The sequence below is a fragment of the Polypterus senegalus genome, chromosome 6 (assembly GCF_016835505.1).
Source record: "Polypterus senegalus isolate Bchr_013 chromosome 6, ASM1683550v1, whole genome shotgun sequence".
In the NCBI taxonomy this organism is placed as follows: Eukaryota; Metazoa; Chordata; class Cladistia; order Polypteriformes; family Polypteridae; genus Polypterus; species Polypterus senegalus.
Genome location: NC_053159.1, coordinates 165,915,411 through 165,937,845, shown reverse-complemented (window position 1 = coordinate 165,937,845; position 22,435 = coordinate 165,915,411). Strand labels below are relative to the sequence as shown.

The 22,435-nt window shown below is 39.6% G+C and overlaps 1 protein-coding gene across 1 annotated transcript in view; it reads right to left on the bottom strand.

Moving 5' to 3' along the window:
- LOC120531773 (sodium-driven chloride bicarbonate exchanger-like) overlaps positions 1 to 22,435 on the bottom strand; it is a 337,177-nt gene that overhangs the window by 125,907 nt on the left and 188,835 nt on the right. Inside the window, 2 exon segments of the mRNA XM_039757493.1 lie at positions 10,219 to 10,379; positions 12,493 to 12,631. Coding sequence (XP_039613427.1) covers positions 10,219 to 10,379; positions 12,493 to 12,631 — 300 coding nt within the window.

The following is a 22,435-nucleotide window of genomic DNA, read 5'->3' as shown; positions in this document are numbered from 1 at the left end:
TAAGTGTGATTTTGTCTAACTTCAGATCATAAATGGTGACGTACACCATAAACATTAGTAAAAGTAGTAGTATTATACTGTTTATTAGGATTTCTGTATATTTCTGTCTCATTTAATAAGTCGTACACACAGTACTGTCCAACCTCTATCTGTGGACATATTGCTACAATGTTTGGATATGCCAAATACAACATAATGTGTTCTTATCAACTGTTATTTATTCTGATGGAGAAAGCACAACAAAGGCTTTCCCGCACGCACCCATGTTGGTTTAAGATTTTTTTTTAAGATTGTTTTACTGGGACGCATTTATCTCAGTTATTACGTCATTCCCAGTTCTGAGGTAAATGGAAAGCAGCATTACTATTCACCCATGTCACTCCAGAGGCTGTGATTTCACCATCACTTTGTATGCAGTTCATGTTGCGACTGGACTTTGCTCTTCATGGCAGGGTCAGCCACCATGACATGGAACAGGCATTTTCTCAAAAACACCCCCTCACTCTAAGCTGGTCCACCACAGGGATAAAAACTACCTGAAGGGCTCCAAAAACAAGTCTCTTCATAAGCTAACAGCCAACATAGATAAAAGAACACTATGAGATCATCTGACGTTTTGAGCTTTTCACTGCTGGGCATTAACATCACCATCATTTTGAAGCAGGCTCAAGCACTAGTTATTCACTATACTATAAAGCCAGTCTCAGATGACTAATGTCCACTCACACTGGCCTTAGTCACCCTGTCTGTGATACTCGCTAGCCTGATATCTGCAGGAATTCAAATCTTTATCTCAAAGTACCGGAACTGACTTGAAAATGCCAAATGCAAAAAACCTCATTAGTTTGGGATGAATCATCTCTCTACATAATATAGAGATCTTTAAAAATAAACACTTCACCTGCATATCACATCAAAAAATAATTTTGAAAAAGCTTAATATAAAATCAGAGCCATTGTAAGCATTAGTGTCTACAGAGCAGTTACAGCCATGTAAAATACACACCCACCCCACCACAGGTAAGATTTTAAAAATGACCCCAACAGATTGTCAGGTGACCCTGAAGCCCATTGGACCAATCGGCACTAAGATGTGACACACAATATTGGAGATTACAGACATGTACTTCCCAAAACAACAATACACTAATCCAGTGGTTCCCAAACTTTTTTCGATTCTCGGCGCCCTTGCTGAATCCAGGTTTTCCCAAGGCTCATATACCCCTACCCCCAAGTCAAATTCTAATTTACAAAATAGCCAACATTTTTTTTTATTAAAGGGTTAAGTAAAAATAAATAAAAACACGTATTTAAGATCACAAAAAAATGTAATTGAACAAATTCAACTAATTATAATTAGTGGGATTGTGGTGTAGCCGGTCTGCAGCTACGAAAGATTGGTGGCTTTTAAATAATCTATTCGCCGTGTCAGTCTCCGTGGGTGCGATTGTGCAGGGGCGGACAGTTGATGGAGTAATTGGGGTAAGTCACTCCTGCATGTGAGGGTGCAATCTTTCTCAATTGCTTAATCGGCTTTCTGCTGTGCATGATTGAGGCGCTGAGCCCATGGAACCATATAAGAACGAGCTGGCACAGAAGGAGAGAAAAAAAAAAGAGAGAAGAAAAGGAAAGGAAAAAGGGCTTGGCGAGCAAGAGCGTGGCATTGGGGCAAAAGAAAGAGGACGAGCCAGTCAGAAACCGACAGCTATTTATATACGAACACAAAGTAACGAGAAAGTTCAACAAACTACTAAAACAATCGAGAAACTTAATAATCGTAGAGCACCATCTAGTAACTATTTGTAGAGGCTTCCGCAAACAGTTATTACTAAATGAGTTACTGGTTTGCACCAGGTCTGCCAGATGTCGCATCCTATTACATTGAATTATTACATAAAATTATGAACATTTTGTAATACTTCCTCACAGGGGCACCGTGGCTCCAGCACACTTTGGGAACCTCTGCACTAATTGGTTCTCTTTTCAGAGCAAAAATAGCAATAACCACTCTGAAAACTCCCTGCAACATTCCAACAACTTTTAATCTTTATTGTATTGAATGTAAAATGTACCTTCAAATTTAAATGTAGCTGTTGTAGTGCCAATATGTCAGGGAAGAGACCCAGAGGAATTTCTAGCTAAAAATGGATAATTCACATGAATGTCTGAAGTTGCTATTGAATACAGATGCTTAGTTCATGTTGTGTTTAATATGCACAACACTTACAAATATCTTACGTTCTAAATCACAATTAGAATTAGAATTAGAATTAGAACAATCTAGACGAGAACAGGCCATTCAGCCCAACAAAGCTCGCCAGTCCTATCCACTTGCTTCCTCCAAGAAAACATCAAGTCGAGTTTTGAAAGTCCCTAACGTCTTACTGTCTACCACACTACTTGGTAGCTTATTCCAAGTGTCTATCGTTCTTTGTGTAAAGAAAAACTTCCTAATGTTTGTGCGAAATTTACCCTTAACAAGTTTCCAACTGTGTCCCCGTGTTCTTGATGAGCTCATTTTAAAATACAAGTCTCGATCCACTGTACTAATTCCCTTCATAATTTTAAACACTTCAATCATGTCACCTCTTAATCTTCTTTTGCTTAAACTGTAAAGGCTCAGCTCTTTTAATCTTTCCTCATAATTCAACCCCTGTAGACCTGGAATCAGCCTAGTCGCTCTTCTCTGGACCTTTTCTAGTGCTGCTATGTCCTTTTGTAGCCTGGAGACCAAAACTGCACACAGTACTCAAGATGAGGCCTCACCAGTGCATTATAAAGGTTGAGCATAACCTCCTTGGACTTGTACTCCACAGATCGTGCTATATAACCTAACATTCTGTTAGCCTTCTTAATGGCTTCTGAACACTGTTTGGAAGTTGATAGCTTGGAGTCCACTATGACTCCTAAATCCTTCTCATAAGGTGTACTCTCGATTTTCTGACCGCCCATTGTGTATTCAAACCTAATATTTTTACTTCCTATGTGTAATACTTTACATTTACTGACATTAAATTTCATCTGCCACAAATCTGCCCAAGCCTGTATGCTATCCAAGTCCTTCTGTAATGATATAACGGATTCCAAATTATCTGCTAATCCACCTATCTTGGTATCATCTGCAAACTTAACCAGCTTGTTACTTATATTCCTATCTAAATCATTTATATATATTAAAAATAGCAGCGGCCCTAGCACTGACCCCTGTGGAACACCACTCTTAACATCGACCAGTTCTGATGAGGTTCCTCGCACCATCACCCTCTGCTTCCTGTGTCTGAGCCAATTCTGCACCCATCTAAAAACATCACCCTGAACTCCCACTTCTTTTAACTTGATGCCCAACCTCTCATGTGGCACCTTATCAAATGCTTTCTGAAAGTCCAGATAAATAATATCATAAGCTCCACTTTGATCGTATCCTTTTGTTGCCTCCTCATAGAATTCCAACATGTTAGTAAAACACGACCTCCCCCTTCTGAACCCATGCTGACTGTTCAGAATAACTCCTGTCCTTGTCATGTGTTGCTCAATCTTATCCTTAATAATTCCTTCCATTAATTTTCCTGTGATGCTTGTTAAGCTTACTGGCCTATAGTTGCTTGGATCTGCCCTGTCACCCTTTTTATATAATGGGATGATATTTGCCATTTTCCAGTCCTTTGGAATCTCTCCAGTGCACAGTGACTTCCTAAAAATATGTGTCAAGGGTTTATATATGTACTCACTAGCCTCCTTAAGAACACGAGGATAAATATTATCTGGGCCTGGTGATTTGTTTGATTTCATCTTATTTAATCTGAGCAGCACTTCTCCCTCTACAATTTCCAAATCCCTCAGTACCTCCTTAGTAGTTGTGTTTACCTCTGGCAGGTTATCCACTTGCTCACTTGTAAACACCTCAAAAATGTAAGTTTAGGGCATCTGCTATTTCATTGTCTGTATCTTTTAATTCCCTTTACTATTCCTGATGAACTTGACCTCCTCCTTAACTGTTCTTTTACTACTAAAATACTGAAAGAATCTCTTGGGGTCTTCTTTCGCCTTATCTGCTATATTCCTCTCCAACTGTCTTTTAGCCTCTCTGATATCCTTCTTAATGGTTGCCCTCATTTTCTCATACGCTACGGTTCTCTTTGCAGTCATTAGTCTTATATGCCTTATACAGCAGTTTTTCCTTTGCAACTTCTTTTTAAATCTTTATTAATCCATCGTGGAGTTTTTTTTAGTTTCCTATTACTTCCAAATTTAGGTATGTATCTGTCCTGCATTACATGTAAAACATTTTAAACCTGTTCCACTGCTCCTCGACTGTCTCCACATTTAAAAGCTTATCCCAGTCTATCCTACTTAGACTTTGTCGCATCTGCTCAAAATTAGCCCTACTAAAGTTCAACTTAACAATTTTAGTCTTTGCATCTGTACTCTTACAAAATACTGAGAATTGTATTACATTATGGTCACTTGACCCTAGTGGTTCAATCACCTCTACACCCTCAATTCTATCCTGATTATTACAGAATACTAAATCCAGACAGGCTTCACCCCTTGTTGGTGCTTTAACATGCTGTGTTAAAAACAGTCGCTGATTACTTCTAAAACTCCTGCTCTTGTGCTCCTCCATCTGTAAGGTTATCCCAGTTAATATTTGGATAATTAAAGTCCCCATGACTATAATATCCCCTGTAAACTTGCCTTTTGATATTACTAAAAGATGTGTGTTGAAATTACTGTCTGAATTGGGTGGTCTATAACACACCTAAAATGAGACCGTTTTCCCTAATATTTTCCAGGCGAAGCCACATGTCCTCACTAAGATGGGGCTCATCATCCAACTGAAGATGACTTACATTTAATTCCTGTTTGGCATAAACAGCAACCCCACCTCCTTTTCTGTTCTGTCTATCCTTCCTAAAAAATGTGTATCCCTCTATGTTACACTCATCCCCATCTTTGTTATTTAGCCAGGTTTCCGTTATTGCTATAATATCATAATTATGCTCTGCTACATACAACTCCAACTCACTTACCTTATTTTTGATACTTCTAGCATTAAGGCAAGCTATTTTTAATGTGTTAATCCTTCTATCTTTACGTGTTTGCTTAAAATTTACATTACTATGCATTTTTATTTCTACACCATTGTTTGTTCTTCCATGTATAGATCTAAATCTGGCCTGTCCTAAACTCCCTGCCCCCCCATTCCCTAGTTTAAACAATCCTCGACTAGCCTACACATACGCCTCCCCAATACATTGGTGCCCCTCCGTTCAGATGTAACCCGTCACGCGAACAGGTCCCATCTGTTCCAAAAGGAGTCCCAATGCCCCATAAACCTATACCCTTCTACCCTGCACCAAGATTTGAGCCACGCGTTAAGCCTTCTAATCTCCTCAATCTTACCTGGACTGGCGCGTGGCACAGGCAGAACTTCGGAGAAGACTACCTTGTCAGTTCTGCTCCTCAGCTTGGTACCTAACTCTTTGAATTTGGATCGCAGAACTGACAGACTACCCTTATGTATGTCATTTGTTCCAACGTGGACAATGACAACTGGATCCACCCCCGCTCTGGCCAAGAGCCTATCCACCCTTCCAGGGAGGTCTCCCACCTGTGCTCCCGAAAGGCAACACACCGTACAAGACTCTCTCTTTCTGGAGCACACCTGCGCTTCAATCCCCCTAATGATTGAATTATTATTACTCAAAGAGTAATAATAGGAGTCCCAATTCAATTCAATTAGTAAATTGAATTGAATTAGAGTAATTCAATTATTTTACTCAAAGAGCATGCTAGGGTTCAGGTCACATAATGGATTAACTCTGCTGTTCTATTGAAATAATGTGGAAGATTTTGAAAAAGGCTGCTACTCAAATACCATGCAGAAGACCTGAGGACCTAACCAGTCTTCCATCACATCCACTTAATCTATCCATTTTCTAACCTGCCCCAAAACAGGGTCACAGGGCAAGGGGGCAGAACCTTGGAAGCATCACGTGAAAGGAAGTAGCCAACATTTTACAGAGTGCCTGTCAATCACCCCATAACAGACTAATCTGGGCAATGTGTATATTTTTATAAATATACAAAGGAACTGAAATAGGGACAAATGACATGAGGAAATCATAATAAACCAATTTCAACATAAGACCTATAGATGAGCAACATCAGCAATTGCACCTCCATGTTACCTGTGAATAACTGTAACATAAAATTTTCTATTGCAAAAGGGAGCCAGAGCCTATACTGGCAATTTCACGTGCAAAGCAGGAACCAACCCTCGAATGGGTGCGAGACCTTCTCTGGTCCCTCCACCTGCATAGCCACCATTATTCAATAAAGAGCCAGTTCAGACTCACAGAGTCATGTAATTCACACATTTTTTGAAGAAAGTAAAATAGGAAGAAAAAAACCAAAATGAGAACCTAAGGCTATGAATTAAACAAACAATAACTGGTGGGATAAGGGAGTAGCACCAAGCAATGCACCACCATGTCGCCTCTGAGCAGTAATCTATATGTGCAAATGTGTAAATTCAACACACTGAAAAAACTCCTACCACCTGTAGCCTACTGGTTATTACACCTCATTAAAGTGGTCTTTGTGGTGAATGGAATGAAAATGGTCGCTCTAACTCCTATATTATGTCTTGAGGAGTGCGTCCCTCTTCAGGTAATGTTATCAGGTTTTACTTTTGTAAATGAGGGACACAAGGCAATGACAAATTCTCCCTGCCTCAGTATTTTGATGAATTACACAAGCTCTCAGTCATGATTCGTGCAAGCTTTGTGTTAAATGTTCATACCCATAATATGCTACTAGAAGTGGATGGTATGGCCAAATATCTCTTCACAATGTTCTTCTTCTTTCAGCTGCTCCCGTTAGGGGTCACCACAGCAGATCATCATTCTACATATTTTCCTGTCCTCTGCATGTTGCTCGGTTACACCCACTGCCTTCATGTCTTCTCTTACCACCATAAACCTTCTCTTAGGCCTTCCTCGTTCCCTCTTACTTGGCAGCTCCATTCTTAACATCCTTCTCCCAATATACCCAGCTTTTCTCCACTGCATATGTCCAAAAAACACAATCTCACCTCTGTCTTTGTCTCCCAACCATCAAACCTGAGCTTACCCTCTAATGTTCTCATTCCTAATCTTGTCCATCCTCATAACACCCAAAGCAAATCTGACATTCGGTCAGTGCCACCATCACCAACCCATATAATACAGCTGGTCTCACTACTGTCTTGTAGACCTTCCCTTTCACTCTTGCTGATACTCGGCTTTCACAAATTACTCCTGACACTTTTCACCACCCACTCCATCTGGCCTGCACTCTCTTCTTCACCACTCTTCCACACTCTTACAGTTACTCTGTACTGTCTATCCCATGTATTTAAACCCATCCACCTTTGCCAGCTCTACTCCCTGCATCCTCACCATTCTTCTGACGTCCCTCTCATTCACACACATGTATTCTGTTTTGTTCCTACTGACCTTCATTCCTCTCCTCTCTAGAGCATATCTCCACCTCTCCGGGGTCTCCTCAAACTACAGATCACAGTGTCATCAGGAAACATCACAGTCCACGGGGACTCCTGTCTAATCTTGTCTGTCAACCTGTCCATCACCATTGCAAATAAGAAATTGTTCAGAGCCGATCCCTGATGTAATCTCTTCTCCACGTTGAATGCATGTCATTCCTACCACAGACCACTCTTACATACTTCTCTGCCACTCCCTAACAATTCCGACAGTTTCTGTAGATACCCATATAATGTATGTATATATGCATTTCATACTGAAACTTACTATTTAACAAATAACAAATGTATTACTGATTAATGTAATAATTCCTCAAAGCCCTTATTAATGCTCTGCTGCTCAGACAGGTTGCAAGTATCCACCTCCTTGAACTGATAAAGGGGCAGCTTCTCTCTTTCTGTTTATCACTCAATCGCTACCTCACTTGCTCACTCACTGTAATGCTGCCAAGCAAACAGTACAAGACGCAGCTTCTTCCTGCTCTGTCTTTATTATGCTAATTTTCAGGTGTCTGAGGATTATTGAGGAAGTGAAAAAAAGTAATCAAAGACAGGCAAAAGTCAAAAACCGAGATGTCAAAACAAAACCAGGCAAACAGTAGTCCAGGAGCTGAGCACGAAACATGCAAGTCAAAAATTTAAATAAGTCATGACACACAAAGCAGTCGTAATGTTTGGTCAACTTAAAATAAAGTGAATCGCTCACTGTCATGGCATGTATGTCGGCAGATCACCTTCAAGGTTTATTGGAGGTAAGTGATCTCTTTTGTAACCCACGGCAATGAGAACACGCCCACTGAGAGCAATTGACTCCACCCCAATGGCCAAAGGACTATAAAAGAGTGGACACCCAAGAGAATGGAGCTTCATATCAGACCTGAACTGCAAGCAGCATAGAAATCTTGAAAATGACCCGCTCTCCCGAGCTGATTATTATTAAAAGAAGTCACAAAGACTCCTCTTCTTTTTGTTTGAATTTTCTGTATATGCCATCAAGTGTTCTTTTTGTTTGAGAATATTTGTGTTCGGATTAAAAGGGGAGACCCAGCTGGCACTCCAACACTTCCTCGACGTTTTAAGTGTTGGTACAATCATCCACAACACTAAGAGAGAATAACAAAAATTGTATCAACTGGGAGATCAGAAACAATGGGCCGGCAGCCATATTTATGCCATCAGTATTGGTAACTCAACAATTCCTTATTTTGCAGTCATGTGATCTAAGAAAACAAGACAATAAGCAAAAGTATTATTGCCAATTCTAATGAAATTAAAAATGAACAATAGGAATCGATTCCTACTGTGTCCAAACTGTAAATGAACCAAAAACATATAAAAATGAGTATGTTAACACAACCTTCTTGTTTGCATCAACTCACCACTTATGCTGAACTGCAGAGCACTCTGGGTAATATTTGTAAAAGCGGTAGACTCACTTATGACACATAGCATTACCTTTAACACACCGAATCCCATTTTCCACTTCCTTTCATATACAGTTTATGTGTTTTATGTTTAAATGTGTTTGCAAGTTTTCAAAATCCATGCTAAAACAAGAATTTCATCCGGTGTATCGACCACTGCTGTATGCCAGCATGCAACGGCCTTAAACGTCCCTGAATTAATCCATTCTTTTCTACTGGTACAACCTCTTGATGTAAATGGGGACTGAAGACTGATGCCAGCATATGGAGACAACAGTCTTTAGTGCCATTGTTTGGATTTGCATTGATGATTTGCTGTTTCACATGGCTAACAGCAGAAACTGTGTGGCTCAATATGCAGAACCAAAGGCAAAAGAAAAGTGTTAGACAAATTAACAAATTCCATGAGGCACATCAGCATATGTTGATTATACATGAAGAGTTAAAATTCATTCTTCATCATCAACCTGCAGTTTAGGATTTTTCTGGGCACCTTACTGTGAGTATGGTCTAGCTATCATAAACAGACACAAAAAAGAGTCTTTTAGTGAGATGGAGGCCCCTGTGCAGACCACCACAGCAAGTTAGCTATTGTAGTGCAGGACATAAGTCAGGCCATTAAAACCCCCTGCAGGATTTTGAATGGTAATAACACTATCAAATAATGGGGGAGCAGTCTGATCTAACATAATGGATGGTGATTCAGTGTTAATTACTCCTGGGGCACCGATGTAGATGAAGGAAAATGCAAAGCGATAAAAAGTAGATTAGGAGTCCCCCAGGCTGATAGACAGCAGGAGAAGACCCACTAACTCATATGCAGCCATCTACACCTGAGAAGTGACCTGAGATTGAGAGAACTGGGGTCCAGGATTCCATTAAGGAGGATATTTCTAGGCCATCCCTGACCCAATAATGATATGTTGGATTCCCTAAAGTATTTCCTGGCTGGAAGTATTCTCTAGCTGGAAGTAGGGTTCAACTGGCAGGGGGAAGAGAGACCAGCGGAAGGATAAAAGATGTACGTAGAGAACAGAAGGAGACTTAATTGAAATATCCAGGTAGGCGACTGGACCAGCCACCCTACCTATTAGTTAGTACTTGAACCTTACAACTCTTTTATGAATTTTGGCCACCTGTGCATTATTTGTGTTTTGGGTCAGCTCATAAGTGCCCTCTGCTGCCCAGACAAGATTATGTAGTATATTACAATAGTCAATTTGTGTCAAAAATGATCTTCAGATTCACCTGCAATTTCTTCAAGAGAATTTGCTCTCATGTCAAGCAGTACCGTTCCATTTAGGATGCAACTTCTCAGTTCAAACAAGCTGTGAAGGGACAGTGTAGCCACATATGGTTTGCTCCATCTCTCACCACCATCTTCAACATCCTCCTCAAACTTAAGCCACCTGTAGAAACAGAGGGTCCATATTGTATTGGCAGGTCAAGAAGTATTTGTAAAAAAGTGCTTTAGATACAATAATTCAGTATGACAGAAAGAGCTGATTGTCTGTGAGCCAAAAGACATCCACAAGCCTAGGGTGTTATTAATATTTGTAGCTTGCACATTGGAATTCAAATCTAGGCTTGTTTTTTGAGTAACTGATTTATATACTGTAAAAGGAACAAATTAAAACTGTAATTCTTCAATATACAATGTCCATTACTGAAAGAGTAACCATATAGCTGTGACTCTGTGCAATATAAGTGGGGACACATCTAGTGTACACTTCTAGTCACCACACAACAACAAGACATAACAGCTCCAGATGTCATGCAGAGAAAAAACAACCTGGTTTCTGGTTTAAAACTTATTTTTATCCTACATTTTGACCCAATTTACATATTAATTGCTATGTTAACCTTCTGATTTTGTATCTTGTCTACAATTTTTCTTTCACATTTCAAACTTTGTTTTTCTGGATTATCGTTCTCCTGGTTTTGACTTTTATTAGTTTATTGGTCACAACCTCTCTCCTGATTTCATTTTTACTTTCTTATATACGAAGTATAGGGAAAGTTTTGGAATCCTCCAAAAAAATTCCATTTCGAGATTTTGATGAATCTCAACGCTTTAGACCTCCCTGACTTTCTCACATACAAAGTATGGGGAAAGTATTGGAATCCTCCAAAAAATAAAATTAGGTTTTAGACCTCCTGAGTCCGAAAACACCATTTTTGGAATTATGTCTGTGTGTCTATGTGTGTGTATAAATCCGATAACTTGAGTACGTTTTCACTTAGGTCAACCAAAGTTTGCATGTATGTATCAGGTACAAAATGTAGGTTTCTATCAACTTTTGAGATTTTTCCGCTTACCAGAAGTGGCACTTTACCTTTTATTCGTGCACCTGCAGAATATGATTTCTTCAACTCTACTTTTAAAATAATTGTTCAATGTATTTATTAATTTGATTTGTTGTTGATGGTTCTTTAAAGTACATAATATAAAAATATAATCATTGTCTTGCAGTTTACTCCTCAAATATCCATTCCCACATCTGAGTATACAAGAAAGTCCAGAGAAGATCACTCCTAATTTTTCTTTTGAAACTGCTGCTGCCAAGTGCAGTTAGCAAGCCTGGTTTCGATCATTGCTCTTCATGTACAGGTATGTCTCTTTTCTGCTGTTAGTTTCCACCTCCTAGCAATATTTATAAACTCTATATTAAAGTACTAAGGTCTGTGTGTTCAGTCCCTCAGCACAATCTGATTGGCCAGTTGGGCTTTGGTGTGATTGGTCAGTATGGCTTTGGTGACATGACAAAAGAGGAAATGTGAATGTGAATTGCTTCAAAGAAAGAAAAGCATAAAACCGGACAGGAGGCAAAAAATGTACCTCAAAAATAATGAGATTCTGGGAAGCAAACTTTACAGGAACAAGCTTGAGCACCGGTGAAGAGAGGTTTAGACACACACAAATACAGGGGAAAGTCGCTGAAAGTACATGTAGGGCAACAGGTAGTAAATATTTTAAAATTATTCTGTGCTGGTACCATAGTTAGTTGTATATATTTTTTAAACATTAAAATGTATATGTTGTTACATACGCGTGCTTGGGGAACGGCATCAAGGCTTGTCAACTTGTAATTCCACCCCAAGCCAAGGGTTGGCACTGTCTGATAATGCTGCTTCGCTCCTATCCTTTGCAGATTCAGAAACCAACATATGCCCTTTGCCTTTGACTTGCCCTTTCCACCTCACTGAATTCATAACTGGCACCGACGGCATCTTTCTCCAGTCTGATCGGAGACGCTCGTCTGGAAAGTCATTTCTTATATGACATGTTAATTCATGTTTGTTATTTTGACACCATAATATACAGGGTTTGCCTGAGGTTGCCTTAACACTTTCCCTTCTTCTCTGTTTTGTTTACAATGTCCATTACTTTTCTTACTTGAGCAGTTATTTTATTAGATTCAATGTGCAAAAACATTATAAAGTCTATCCATCCATAATGTCTTAGTTTGTCTCAGCCCAGGCTATGGTTGGATTCTCAACTGAGCCTCATTAAAATGGTACCTGGCAGTTTCTCTCCACTCTGCATCTTCTCCTTCACGAACACAGATTTCATCCAGTTCAGTAAAAAGGTCATGGGGGATATGTTCTTCATCATCATCTTCTGTTCCCAAAATAAACTGCACTCTCTGGGAGGGTGTATCTGAAAAAAACATCAGGAAGAGAACACTTTTAATGGTGTGCATACCATAATAGCAACTTGCAGGTGCCCTCCATTTTAGATAGCCACTGTTAGAACTTGTAAAAATAAATAAAGCATGCTGGACTTTTATTGAAACAAAACAATTCTTCATTAATAACTCACAATAGCTACAATTCAAAAGTATGGTGCTGACTGTAATGAGAGGGGTGAGTAGTGCAAGGCTGATAAAAGGTCTGCTGAGTATAAGAGGTACTTTTTTAGATGGAAACCCAATTGGCCAACAGAATAAATGTGTTGTCGTTTAGCTTCATTGCATTACAGGGCTGTTCTGTAATCCAAGGCTCTGTGCTGGAGTGCCACTCCTGACATCTCAGGGAAGACAAGAGATGAGATGGTGGGTTCATCCTGATTGAATTCCAATTCAAAAACAAACAGTGTTGTGACCCGGAGAGGGACAAGTGTAGCAATGCTGAGAGAGACAGACAGACAAAAAGAGGGTGAGAGAGAGAGAGTTTGATGTTAAACAGGTAGAGGTCTGATTAGACTTTGGATCAAAGGAGTTCTCCTTTAGCTTCACTGGTGTAAAGAGCTGTTCTGTAATCTGAAGGCCCCAAGAGGCAGTGAAAACAAACAGTGGAGCAGAGTGAATTCTTGAACAAAGACATTAACCTATTTAAAAATTTCTCAAAGCCCATGTGTGGTGAACTGATGCAGGTCACAAGCTGCCACCCACTCTAAACATTGTGTGTGTGTGATCAGTGCTTATTGGGAGCGACCCACAGTGCAAAATACAGATAGAGTAAGAGCATTGTGGATTATCATGATACTATTGGGACCTTGACTCATAGTCTTCTACACCAATACCCCAAACACTTTTTCTAAAACTCTGTTTGACTGCCTCACTTTACTTATTACCAGGAAGACATGGTGCCAAGTGATCAAGCGACTGTTGGATGTACCATACAATTAAGGTGTAGCGTAATGAAACCACTACCAGGAAACCTTCATCCCAACTCACCAAACCATTTTCTCCAAGTACCCTGGAGTGAACCTAACCTTAAGTTGTACAGTGCTGCAAGGCAGACAAATGCAGTCTAGTGATGCCTCCTTGTACTGCATCTCTGGCAATTGATCATTTATTGTTTGTCACCCTCTCCACCACAGCAAGGGTATTTGAGAATATGAAACCTGCAGCACCTTTTAAACTTTTTAGAAACAACGAAGGGGTAGCAAAGAGTAAAGTTTTTTTTTTTCTTTTTATTAATTTTATTACAATCCATACATAGTAATCAAGTTTTTCCAAAAAAAAAGAATTGTGTTAAGAACACATCGATCGAGCAAAGAGTAAAGTTACAAAGTCATGATAGGGTGAGTTTTCAAGTCAGATTTTTAAAAACTGCTAACTGTTCTGTTGATGCTGAACTTATAAACACTGAGAGAAGGGTGACCAGGATAGTTATAGACAAATGGAGTTTCAGCTATTCATAGAACATGGAGCATAGGAATATAAGATGATTCACAAGAGAAGATCAAGCAACGAAAGGATATGATCAGTGATTTTCAGAAAGCATTTGATAAGGTCTTACATGAGAGGTTGGATATCAAATTAAAATATGTGGGAGTTCAGGGTGTTGTGTATAAATGGATGCAGAATTGGGTCAAACACAGGAAGCAGATGGTTATGGTGCAAGGAACCATAGATAGATAGATAGATAGATAGATAGATAGATAGATAGATAGATAGATAGATAGATAGATACTTTATTAATCTCAAGGGGAAATTCACATACTCCAGCAGCAGCATACTGATAAAAAGCAATATTAATTTAAAGAGTGATAACAATGCAGGTATAACAGACAATAACTTTGTATAATGTTAACATTTAACCCCCAGGTGGAACTGAAGAGTCACATAGTGTGGGGGAGGAACGATCTCCTCAGTCTGTCAGTGGAGCAGGATGGTGACAGCAGTCTGTCGCTAAAGCTGCTCCTCTGTCTGGTGATGATTCTGTTCAGTGGATGCAGTGGATTTTCCATTATTGACAGGAGGTTGCTCAGTGCCCGTCGCTCTGCCACGGGTGTCAAACTGTCCAGCTCCGTGTCTACAATAGAGCCTTTCTTCCTCACCAGTTTGTCCAGGTGTCAGGCATCCCTCTTCTTTATGCTACCTCCCCAGCACACCACCGCGTAGAAGAGGGCGCGCGCCACAAATGTCTGATAGAACATCTGCAGCATCTTATTGCAGATGTTGAAAGATGCCAGCCTTATAAGGAAGTATAGTCTGCTCTGTCCTTTCTTACACAGAGCATCAGTATTGGCAGTCCAGTCCAATTTATCATCCAGCTGCACTCCCAGGTATTTATAGGTCTGCACCCTCTGGACACAGTCGCCTCTGATAATTACGGGGTCCATGAGGGGCCTGGGCCTCCTAAAATCTACGACCAGCTCATTGGTTTTGCTGGTGTTCAGCTGTAGGTGGTTTGAGTCGCACCAGTTAACAAAGTCCTTTATTAGTTTCCTATACTCCTCCTCCGGTCCACTCCTGAAGCAACCCACGATAGCAGTGTCGTCTGCAAACTTTTGCACATTGCAGGACTCCGAGTTGTATTGGAAGTCCGATGTATATAGGCTGAACAGGACTGGAGAAAGTACAGTCCCCTGTGGCGCTCCTGTGTTGCTGACCACAATGTCAGACCTGAAGTTCCCAAGACGCACATACTGAGGTCTGTCTGTAAGATAGTCCACGATCCATGCTACCAGGTATGAATCTATTCCCATCTCTGTCAGCTTGTCCCTAAGGAGCAGAGGTTGGATGGTGTTGAAGGCGCTAGAGAAGTCTAGAAACATAATTCTTACAGCACCACTGCCTCTGTCCAAGTGGCAGAGGGATCGGTGTAGCATATAGGTGATGGCATCCTCCGCTCCCACCTTCTCCTGGTATACGAATTACAGAGGGTCGAGGGCGTGGTGGACCTGTGACCTCAGGTGGTAAAGCAGCAGTCTCTCCATGGTCTTCATCACATGTGACGTCAGAGCAACAGGCCGGAAGTTGTTCAGCTCACTAGGACGTGATACCTTTGGGACAGGGGTGATACAAGATGTTTTACAAAGCCTCGGGACTCTCCCCTGTTCCAGGCTCAGGTTGAAGATGCGCTGTAGAGGACTCCCCAGCTCCAATGCACAGGCCTTCAGCAGTCGTGGCGATACTCCATCAGGACCCACTGCTTTGCTGGCATGAAGTGTTCTCAGCTCTCTACTTACATGGGCTGCAGTAATTGTGGGTTATCAGAATTGGGTGATGTTAAGAGTGATGTCCCTCAGGGGTCAGTGCTACTAGGGCTGCTGCTCTTTTTAATATATATAAATGATTTGGATATAAAATAAATAAGAAGCTAGTTAAGTACGTAGATGATGTGGAACAAGGTGGATAAGCAGATAATCTAGAATGTGCTGAATCATTAGCAAGGGACGTGGACAGCATACAGGCTTGGGAAGATTTGTTACAGGTGAAATATAATGTTAGTAAATGTAAAGTATTACATGTGGGAGGTAAACATGTTAGGTTTGAATACACAATGGGAGTTAAATATACACCTTTTATGAGAAGGATTTAGGACTCGTAGTGGACTCATGACTATCAACTTCCAGACAGTGTTCAGATGCCATTAAGAAAATAAACAGAATGTCAGGTTATTTAGTGCCCTGATGTGTAGAGTAAAAGTCCAAGGAGGTTCTGCTCAAGCTTTATAATGTACTGGTGAGGTGTCATCTGGAGTACTGTGTGTAGTTTTGGTCTCCAGACTACAAAAACTACAAAGCAATGCTAAAAAAAATCCAGAGAAGAGAGACTAGGATGATTTGAGCACTGCAGGGGATGAACTGTGAGGAAAGATTAAAAGAGCTGAGCCTTTTCAGTTTAAGCAAAAGAACTGAATGAAGTGTTTAACATTATGAAGGGAATTAGTCCAGTGGATCAAGGCAGGTACTTTAAAATGAGCTCAAAAAGAACACGGGGCACTGATAGAAACTTATTAAAGGTAAATTTCACACAAATATTCCAAGTTTTCATTTACACAGAGAACCCTATAGAAACATGGAATCAGTCATTAAGTAGCATGGTAGACAGTAGGACTTTAGGGACATTGAAAACTCAACTTGATCTTGTTTGGACACATTAGGTGGATAGGATTGGTGAGTTTGTAGGGATAAATGGCCTCTTCTCAAAAATGTTTTTGTTTAGCTAAGAGCAGTGCTGTCCCATAATTTCAAATCATATCTTTTAATTTTTTTCGTTTTTTACTTTGAGGCCGCTTAAAAGGTGCCAATCCACACCCCTCCACTGACTCATGCCGTAACTCTTAATGAATCACACTAGTGAATTGTGTGCCAACTGTGAAAAATACATGGATCCCTGGGAGGACGTTCACTATAGTGGGGCACTATATAATGTAAATGTTAGTCAACTGTGGGAAACTCAAGTGGGTGAAAGTGCTGTGTCATGTACAGTGGAACACTTAGTGGTACCGGGTGGCACTGTCATGAAGAAGAATTGGTGACAAATGTGAGCAACCTCTGCCAAAGACACAAGACAGTAAAGGCCTAGTTGATGTCAAGATTTTTATGCATGTCTATTCGTATTTGCTTGACCACCTGCTGCAGTTGCTTTTGGATCAAAAGAAGGCTGGGATTGAACATTGAAACCGTAACAGCAGCTACGTTCATCTAAAATTCACTAATTCAGCCTGCCTTGTTTTGAACCCACACAAACCTCGCTTCCTGTTTCCAGCATTGCTCATGATTCCTTTGATAATAAGCTGCCAACATTACTACATCAATTAGTAATTGTAATTCAAAATGCCAGCTGGAATCTGACTGCATGCAGTTAGCAGCATACTTTACAAAAAAAAGTTGCTATTACATAATGACTTTATCATAGAGTGCTTTCCAAAATGACATTTCTCTTGTTAGTGATGGTTGTCTGCTGGCTGGTCGAGACTGAATTAAACTGATTTTTTGATTGGAAAAATTAAACAGAGGTTACTGCTAATTTTATAAGTGTTGTCAACCAAAAGCCAAAAAAAGAAACCTTCTGCACAATTTAATCCAACTTTCAAGTTTAAAGTATAAGTGTGAATTTCCCCTTGGGGATTAAAAAAGTATCTATCTATCTATCTATCTATCTATCTATCAACATTTTTCAAGTTAACTTTGGTATATTTGTACTTGTCATTTTGTAAGGGCCTTCATATTTGTATACCTTAGCACTGAAACATGCGGTGCCCATCAAAAAGTTTTCAACCTCTTGCCATTTTTCACATTTTATTTTTATACAACATTGAATCACAGTGGATTTAGTTTGGCTTTTTGATACTGACCAACAGAAAAGATTTTTTAATGACAAAGTGAAAACAGATCTGTGCAAAGTGGTCTAAATGAATTACAAATATAAAACACAAAATAACTGACTGCATAAAGTAGTCATGCTTAGAAATAGATAGTTTTGGGGCTTTCTTTCTATTTGTGCCGAAAAAGATTCGAAGCTTTGAAGCCTCAGCCCCAGTAAGAACATCTGGTGGTTAACTGAGGTCAAAGCAAGCTCTCAAGAGCGCAAGTGATGCAGCACTCACTGTTTCAGTCTCATGTCACCACTAAAAGGTCAGAAAAGTCTGTGTTCATTTTATTCTGGTAAGGTCCCTGTCCATTTATACTATTCAATTCTTGAACGCCGTTGTCTGCTGTTAGTGGCCATCTGTCACTAAAGCTCTCAAAATCTCTCTCTCCTCACAACCCAACACTGTTGAATGAGAATGATGCATTTTATATAGGCTACCTGTTAATTTAGTGCCAAAGCTGTCAAACCGACAAAGCACTGTCAAACCAATAAAGCACAATGTGAAGCACTGATGACTTTCGAAGCTTCAAATGTTACGGGTCATGTGACAGCGGTGTTTTGACACAAGCTCCGACACAGTGATTTGACTCAATATGCTTCAAATTGACTGACACAAGCTTCGACGCTTTGGTATCATTTTCCCATCTCCAGAAATAGCTCTTCTTCCAAGGTTCAGGTTTCCTGCAGACTGCATCAGTTTCTCCTACAGTTTTTCTCTCTATTTCCCTGCATTCATCTTCCCCTAACACACATTTTAGAACCTGCTGCAAAGACGCATCCTTACAGCCTGATGCTGACACCATGCCTCATGGCAGGGATGGTATGTTTGTGATAATGTGTATTTTTCACATATCGAGTTTAGTCTTATGGGCAAAAAGCTCAATTTTACTCTCATCAGAACATATAACCTTCTTCCAGCTGTCTTCCTGTTGTCCCATTTTCAAACATTAGCAGAGACGTCTTGTGTGTTTTTTGTCTTTGCCACTCTCCCATAAAGCTGTGACTGGTGTCTACACCCAATGCTGGTTCCAGGTTATTTTGTGCCCTTGGTTAAGCTTATTAATGTGCCAACTGACTGTTCAGTAGCTAGCCAATGCAGCTGGGTTTGACCACCCCTTATGATCTGTGCCCTAGGTGAATGCCTAATTTGCCTTAATGGTGGTGCTGGCCCTGTCTACACCATCTTGCCAACCACAGTCACTGTAGCTTTAACTCCTTCAGAGTTCTCAGTGGTCTCTTGATGGCCTTCCTCACCAGTCTTCTTCTTGCATGATCACTAAGTTGTTGTGGAAGGCCTGCTCTATCAAATTTCCAGCTGTGCCATACTCTTCCCCTTTCTTAATGACTGAATTAACTGGACTCCACGTGGTATTTAGTGACTTGGAGATTTTCTTGTCTCCATCAACTGACCTTTGCTTTTCATTGAGTTGCTTGGTGTGTTCTTTTGTTTTCATTGTGTAGGTTAGGCCACCATAGTGACTCACCAACAGATGGACCTTCCAGATAAAGTGCATTTAGACTACATTCAGTTGAAACTCCAGACAGGTGACCTCCACTGAACTAATTCTGTGTCTTCTAAAGCCGACTGGCTGCCCCAGTGATGATTTAGGGATGTCAATTAATTATTTTGTGTTTTATATTTGTAATTCATTTAGACCAGTTTGCAGAGGCGGGCTTCCACTTTGATAATATTTGTTTCTGTAGATTGGTGCCTAAAAAACCAAATGAAGTCCATTGTGATCCAATGTTGTGTAAAAATAAAATGTGAAAACTTCCAAGGAGGTGAACCCTTTTTATAGGCAGCATAGAATACATAAATATATTATGGATGGTTCTCTCTTACCCCTTATAAGCTAACATACCTAAAAATCGACTTCAGCTCATTCAAACCTCAGCAGTAAGAATCTTTATTAAAAAACTGAAAATCTGCGAACATCTCACAAGATTGATTTTCAAATACTCTTGCTATTTTTTATATTTTAGAGAGTCATTTCTAATCATGATCTTAGATACCCTAACACAGTTCACTTAATATTCCAAAATCAAATATAAAAGAGATAGTAAAGTAGCTTTTCCTTCTTTTATGCAGTGAAAAATTGGATTGCGTTTTAGATGGAGAGACACACTGAGCTAATACTCCCCAACAGTAGCAAACATTTGAAAAAAACACATTAAAACCCATCCAATTTGTTGATAAGTTGGACAAGCTTTCATGAGCTGAATGGCCTGTTCTCATAAAAATTGTTCTAATTGAAATGAAACATCTCTGCCACCTTTCTGTAATTCTAACATAATAGCAAAATATGATCAGTTTGTGTGCTTGCATGTGGCAAGGTCTAAGGGCATGCAGTTTTCTGACTGTAACACAGTAACATTGTAGTGAATACTAATTATGTGGTCATGCAGTAATACCGGACCTTAAAGAAACATAACAAAGATATAAAACCCTGAAGCTGAAACATAATAGATACAGTAAATATTTTGTTGTGTTACCAATGGAAGTGTTCTCTTCATTTGTATGAAATGTTTTTACTTAATATTTTAATAAAAAGTTTAAAACAAAGATAACTGCAATAAAGAACCCTGTGTGATCCACACCACATTTAATGCTTAAAAACTTTTTAAATATTGAAGATACACAGCCTTTGTTAAGTGCATCTGTATTAAAAAATTTCCCTGTCCAGCAACCCTGCCCTAGATAATCAGGTTTAGAAGAAAGATGAATGGATCTTCCAGAGGAGCTACAAATTGCAGCCAAAGACCACAAGTCCTAAGAAGAAATGAAACATGACATAACTTTCTCAAACCTGCTTAATCCAATTTAACATTTGAGAAGTAATTGATGGCTGAGCCTAGCTCAGCAGTATTGTGCACAAGAAAGGTCCCAACCCTGGATGGGACAAACGTCCATTACAGAAAAGGGAAACAAAAGACTTGAAACTTAATGTGCCCGCATCAACACACAGAATGCATATTGATTCAAGTCTTTTGTTTCCCTTTTGTTCCCCATGTGTTTAGTAAGTGCTTACCCAGAATGTTTTCACTCTCTCCACCAGATCACCCAGATCACCTGGGGTTGGTGCCCTCTCCCCACCCGAAAAAAAGGAGATTGAAGCAAACTTTTTACAGTGTATTGCCTTTACTGTTGCCAACCTCCTTTAGTTATTTTTTTATACCGCTCAAAATGGACTGCAACCTTATTTTAACCCCAGGTCGCAGATTGTTGTTGGGTATTTATTGGACTTGAGCCTTTACTGTTGCATGGTAGAATTCCTGTTCACTCCCCAGAGAATGGCTACACATACAGTAGCTAAAAAAAATAACTTACTATGATTGCAGCTTTATGTTTTGCCTTTCTTAAAAAAGTTTCTTGCATCTGGTAATTTTTGTTTCCTCTAAGCATTTAGACCAACAATTTTTCAATTATGAAAGCGATAGTGAGCCTTGCCCGTTACAGGCAAAGCAGTAGAGTGTTGTACCATGTTAGCCATAGATTGATACAGGAGAAAGTAAGGTGAAATGACACCTTTTATTGGCTAACTAAATAGATTACAAATGCAAGCTTTTGAGGACACCTTGCCTGATGAACGGGACTTAGCTGCCTCGAAAGTTTGCATTTGTAATCTATGTAGTTAGCCAATAAAAGGTGTCATTTCACCCTACTTTCTCCTGTATCATTACAGCCAAAACAGCAATTGTGACTGAGACAGACTAAAATGTACAGCCTATTCTCAACGTACTTTTAGAACTGGAAATTAGGCAGTGCCATGCCCCCTCTGCCTTCACTATTTATATTTTCAATATTTCAGTTTGTGTGCATTTGTATTTCAATTGATTGCAATTAGATTAGATCTATTTTTTAAAAAGGATTTATAAACATATACAAAAATACTCCAAAACAAAAAAAGATTTTGTTAGGATATTGATTTTCAGGCTATTCATTCTCCAAGTTAATGTAAGAGAAAGAGCTTCCACATCTGTTAACATCTGTCTTAGCACTTTTCGTCAAGTTGCAAAAATTAAACTTTGGTTGGTCTAACCCTAACCCTAACCCTAACCCTAACTGTGACTCCCAGATATCTGAACAGTAAAGAGATAGAACAAATAATACATTTCAAGTTAAAATGCAACAGTATTAACTGAAAACAATGTGCATGTATTATTAATCTTTTTAAATTAATATTCTTAATCTTACACAGAGATATTCGGTGTATTTTACTGCAAGGACCTATTAGATTTGGTACTAATGAACATGAAATTGTAATAAAAGTACCAAGTCATTGGTAAAAAGTTGGATTTTCTGTTCAAGTTCGTCCCTATGATTCCCCAGTACCTGCCTGTTTAGGAATAAGAAAAGCAAGTGGTTCAATAGAAATGGCAACTAGCACTGGCAACAAAGGGATGCTCTGTCT